The 5,853-nt window shown below is 40.2% G+C and overlaps 1 protein-coding gene across 1 annotated transcript in view; it reads left to right on the top strand.

Moving 5' to 3' along the window:
• The window catches only part of BTAF1 (B-TFIID TATA-box binding protein associated factor 1), a 55,658-nt gene that overhangs the window by 6,840 nt on the left and 42,965 nt on the right, over positions 1-5,853 (top strand). The window contains 3 exon segments of the mRNA XM_015410988.1: positions 194-305; positions 1,644-1,712; positions 5,072-5,161. Coding sequence (XP_015266474.1) covers positions 194-305; positions 1,644-1,712; positions 5,072-5,161 — 271 coding nt within the window.

Raw genomic sequence — 5,853 nt, 5'->3', positions numbered from 1 at the left:
AGAAGATATATAGTCTGAATATGTATATATAATTTCACGAGATATATAGTCTGAACATGTTTCCGTTTGAAACGGCTAATTTTTTGATGTTGTTCCTGTATGGATGTAAATGAGAATGGTTTATTACATGGCAAGCCATTGTTAAATGGCATGAAATTTGCTAACATAAAAACATTTTAGTGTTTCTTTATAGCAACGATAGCACTGATGGGGAACCAGAGGAGAAGAGAAGAAAAGTGGCAAATGTTATCATCAGTCAGCCTACAACTGATTCCAAACTTTTGGTAGATAATGTGCCAGAAGAGGTACAGTGCACCCTTTGAAAAATAATTTACTGCCTGATTTGGCCAGAGTTAGTTAATTTAAGTTCCAGTACATTCAGTGGGGAAAATTGAACAGCTGTGTTAACCTGTTGAAATCAATGGTATTTAAAATATATAAAATATATAACATTAGCTGAACCATGTCCTGATGACTGTAATGTAGTCTGTATTCTGAATTACTCGGTGTTGCTAATAATGTCTGAAAAACAATAGCCCTAAACTGATTGGAATTGTAAATTAAGGTACTTTTTAAAAGTAAATGTCCACAAAGTAGAGTTTTTTTGGGGTAGCGAGAATTCAAGCAGATGTGTCAGAAGCATCGCCTAAAGTTATAATCTACCAGGGGCACTAGCTGCTGGGTAGTCTTTGTCAATGAAGAGTCTTTTGTGTTGCACTTGGAACTTGGAACCTGCATATGTGTAACAGGGTTAAACAAGTGGGGACCCACAGTACTCACGGGGGGAATCCCTCTTCCTGTATTAATTACCCCGCCAGTGCTGGGGCTGCCATGACTCCCTTCCACCCATTACTGGAACCCTCCCCAGGCCCTGAGCATCTCCAGACCTGCTCTCATCCCCAGGGCCACCAAGCTACCCCTCCCATTGCCTAGAACTCTGTGGCTTCTTCCACCCATCACTGCTGCTGCTGCCTTCTGAGGCTCCCCCCCCCCATTGGCATTGCTTCTCTCACCTTTGGGCTCAGCTTCCTCTTCCCCTCCATCAGTGCCACTGCTGCCAGTCTGGCATAGCTTGCTGCCGCTATTGCCAGGCCTGCATTAGATCCTGGCCAGCATCACTACCATGGAGGAGGAGGTACAGTGGTATATCACCCCCCTCAGTATATTATTTAAAAGATTTCAGATTTTTCTGCAAACCTAGCGGGTCCCCAAATTTTGCAGAAGAAAAAGTTTAGCGTCAGTGGGGCTCTGATCTGCAGGTTTAGGTATCCGTAGATGGGGCCACACATCACTGTTACATATATAAATGCATAAGGTTCCTTTTTTCATCCTGTTTGGTTTTCAGTTACTTTTAGTTCAGTTTCTAATTTTGTCAGAGGAATGGTCATATAAAATGACTGATTATGTCACTTGTTCTGTATCAGTATTTTCTCTGATGTAAAGAATCATGGTCATATAAAATGACTGATTATGTCACTTGTTCTGTATCAGTATTTTCTCTGATGTAAAAAATCATCTTGGTATTCCATAATTGAATCTAGATGAAGTACATATACCCCGTCAAGTTAAGTAATTGGGCACTTTTGGGATGTGAGTTTTAGAACCAGTTAGTGAGTTGACTTTGTTGCTTTTGTCTCTGTTAGACTAATGAATGGCCTTTGGAAAGTTTTTGTGAAGAAGTATGCAATGACCTCTTTAACCCATCATGGGAGGTAAACTTTTTTTTACCTTATACCATCTTTGTTATTTCTCGAAGGAGTAAGCCATCAATATACCCTGGGTTGAATCCAGCCAGCCTTTTTTACTCTGTCTCTCTCAGTTATCTCCACACTACAGGCCCCTGTCCCACGTGGCTTTTAACATGCTGGTCTTTTGATTTTCAGCATGTCATTGGCCAGCAGAAAAGCTGTTTGGATCCAACCCTCTGTTCTTATTTATATTATTGGGTGTAAAATAATTTTTCTAGATTAGCTCGTTCCTGCTCAGTTAGTAAGTAAATTTGTGTTGGCCATAACAAAGCAGCTTTATTGTATTATTCTGTGCCAATTTTTTAACAATCTGTGTTTGATAGTCAAAACCATGTCAGACATTATGCATTCCTCAGTGCACACACACATTACACACCCAATGGGGATATTGACAGTGTAGGCTTAATTTTGATATCAAGACTCACTCATGGTTTTCCCATTGCAGATGTGTTAAGGGCTTCTCCCTCCACTTTTGTATACTGATTTCTTCCTCCTCTGCTTCCTGCGTCATAGTTTGCAATAATGGTTGAATTGTGTGCTATTTGTAACTTATCTCCAAACCTAAACTCTACTTCTAACCATGGTTTCTGTTGGGGGGGGGCACTGCACATTTCTGATTATGAACTGTTGGTTGGTCTGAATTGAATTGGGCCGGCAAATGTGCCCACACAGAATTTGTAATCAGGATGTGAGAAAATTATTTAGGTAAAGGTTTAAAAGAATTGTATATCAAAATATATGACCTGGATAGTCCAGCCTAGTTAGATCTCAGAAGCTAAGCGGGGTCGACCACCAAGGAATACTGAGGTCATGACATGGAGTCAGAAATGGCAAACCACCTCTGAAAGTCTCTTGCCTTGAAAACCATATAGTGTCACGCGAAGTCAGCTGTGACTTGACAGTAAAAAAAAAAAATCAAAATAGAAATGTGTTCTGACAGTCCTAAAAGGTATGTCGCAGGTTTTAATTGGTCTCAGTATATCTTTTTTTTGTCCCCCCATAGGGGATTTTTTAAATTGCATTTTCTATAAACTACAAAGAAATAAGTAACGGTAACTACAAACTACAGGTGAAAGTAAAGAAAACCCACTAAAAACCCAAGAGATGGTGGTAATTCACAATGCTTACAAAATTAGCTTCTAATTAAATAAAAGCTTATACTTTGCTATGTTTAGTGAGTCCACAATTCTTATTGCTTGTACTAGAATCTCCAACAAATCTGACTATCTAAAGATCTCTATAGAGAAATGATTTAAATTCATTTAAAACAGAATCGAGAACAATCACAACTCATTTTTTGTCCTTTTTGTTTCTCAATCGATAGCTCAGTTTAGGGGCAGCTGCCCCCAGTTCAGAAACTGAGTCCTCATCAGAAGGTGCCAGTACTCCTCCTTCTTCACTTCCCTTGCTGCTGCCATCTTCATCTTTATCCTCTTCACCTGCTGGACTGGCATGTTGATGTAGAAATTTGCTTGCCTTTACAGCAGAGTCAATTTTTTCTTTCTTGCCTTTAAATTTGAAGAGCATGCCTTCAGGAACACTCAATCTGTAGGGGACATTGTTTTTCTGTAAAAACAGCGCCAAGTCTCTGTATTTCTTTCTCTTCTTCCTTACTTCAAATAGAATATCCTTCAAAACTCTTATTTCTTTGTCTTTGATTTTCATGGTGGCTCCATTTGTTGCTTTCAATACTTGGTCTCTTGTCTCCTGGAGAATCTCGCCGGGCAGATTATTCTTTTTTATGTAGTCAGAGTACGATCGATAGATCATATCTATTTCGTTTTGTAGAAAATCCGCTTTTAAATCTCCAACCGGACCGAATGCATCGCACATAATCTGCTTCAAGTCTTCTCTTTTTGCTTCAGGGACCCCCTGGAATCTTAAGACATAGCTTGCCTTTTCCATTTGCAGCTGTAAAAGTTGAGCTCGTCAGTTGCTCTCTTTTTCCCCATCACCTGCATTTGTTTTTTAAGCTTCAGGGTTTTGGCATCCACTTCTATACGCTCTTGCTCCATTTTCTCTGTCTTTTTAGTAGTCTCATTTAACTGGCTTTGTTGTGCATCGAACTTATTATGGAGCGATGTCATTTGTTCCAGCAGAGGGTGCAAAGCCTCAGTCAGCATATTTTGGAAGTCTGTGATAGTGTCCTGTCTAGGAACAGAACTCGCTGGACTGGCATTTCCTGCAGGGAACTTCAGTTTCTGTTGTTTATCCTTCTCCTCCCTCCTCGTAGGCACCATGTTTGAGAGTTGTTTACTTTCTTTAAAAAAGTTATCAAAGTCTCAAGATTCTTTAAAAACTCTTGGTAAGTTCTCAAAAGTTCCTTATTATAGTCAATTCAGTTTTGCAATTTGCCCCCCCCCCCCTTACTACGTTTATCAGTTCAGCTTTTTTCTTTTCGAGGGGGAGTTCCCCCCCCCTCGATTTGTTAAGGGGGGCTTTCAGCTTCCTTTCTGGTGTCTTTGCTTATACAGTCACTCAGTTTTCAGCATAGAACTCGCCTTTCGCGATCAACTCGCCCAGCCACCAAGCGCTTGTCCCGGTGTGCATCCCCATGTCCATTTCTGGAAATCAGCAGCAGGACTGTCGGGCAGGGATCGGCCCCCCTTTGCTGGCCGGTTGCCGGAGGAAGGGCCCTCCAAGCACCCCATGGCTAGGAGCCCATCACAAGGGCTCCAGGGGGGGGGATGTGTACCATCGCACCCCCTCCCATCCGCCGATTCAAAGCATGCGTCTCCTGGAGCTCCAGGAGAATGCGGGAGCCAAAACCGGAAGTCGGTCTCAATATGTCTTGATATTGAAGTGGATTGTCTGTCTTTCAAACTAGAACTTCCATCTCCTCAAAATTGCAAAGTAAACATTGATAGGGTATGTTTGGATGATACAGTAGTTGCCCAAAGGAGTATTTGCTTTAAGTACGAAGATGTTTGAAGTATTTGCTGAAAGCTCTAAGTATTTTGGTTCCTATTTTCTGTATATTCTTTATTTTAGAATTTCTCAGGTAGCTTCATCTGGGCACATCACATTACTGATGTGTAATTATTAGAACACTTAAGCATAGCTACTATTCTAGTAGTTTTTATAGGTCACTCCTACTGGCTTTTCTACTTAATTACACACTTAGCAGAAATACAAAGGATAGTGGTTTTCTCAAAGTGCAGTCAAAATTAATTCTAGGTGGTTTGCTTTGCATGGCTTTTCATTTAAACAGGAATGTGTGTTATTTCCAATTGCCTCCATGTTATCTGTAAGTCTTACTTCATGTAACCTTCTATTCTTAACTCTCTAAGATCTTAATCTGTTTTGCTCTTCCAACTTTTTAGATCAGACATGGTGCAGGTATTGGATTGAGAGAGGTACTTAAAGCTCATGGAAGAAGTGGAGGCAAAATAGGAGACAGCACTATAGAAGAGGTAAACAAAGTTAATATACAAAACCTAGACAAAAGATTCATTTGTATGTTCAGCTGTAATGCAACTTCTGCACTGCTCTAGCTTCCTTGTTCACATCTCCATGTTTTATTAAACACGAGGCTGTTGAATAACAGTAACATACTACCCAGTGTAGCCATGAGAACTTTCATTTGAGCAGTAGTGAAATTATTTCTCTTTTGGATAAGAAAGATCTGCTTATCATTCTGTAATAAAGTAGATTTAAATAAAATGCTCTGGCAGCACTCTGTCTCCCTGGAGAAGTCCATTGTATGTGGGTGGAATTGTTTTTGTGAGTTTTGTCCATCCTTTGCATTATAAGCACACTTAATGGGCTTTTTAAATTTGTATGTAGCCATTTCAGTAGCAGAGGATTTTAATATTTAGTACACGAGTGTAGAAATGTCATTTTTCTACAGAAATCCTTGCAGTTGGGCTCTAGTTCACTGTGTTTAGTGTTAAGTATCGTTGCTAGTTACACAAATTGTATAACACGACTTGTACCAGAACTGTACATTAATTCTACATGTTGAGTGTACTTTTTTGGTGAGACTCTATAAAAGGAAGAAGGGTGAAACTATTTCAACACTTCCAATTGTTAGTGTAGAGCCAGTTTGGTGTAGTGGTTAAGTGTGCGCAGGGGTCATTTCAAGGGGGAACGATCCAGATCGGCA

The sequence above is a fragment of the Gekko japonicus genome, unplaced genomic scaffold (assembly GCF_001447785.1).
Source record: "Gekko japonicus isolate JY-2015 unplaced genomic scaffold, Gekko_japonicus_V1.1 scaffold335, whole genome shotgun sequence".
NCBI classification, from domain to species: Eukaryota; Metazoa; Chordata; class Lepidosauria; order Squamata; family Gekkonidae; genus Gekko; species Gekko japonicus.
Note: the sequence above shows the minus strand (reverse complement) of the source record. Positions and strands in the feature narration are given on the sequence as shown.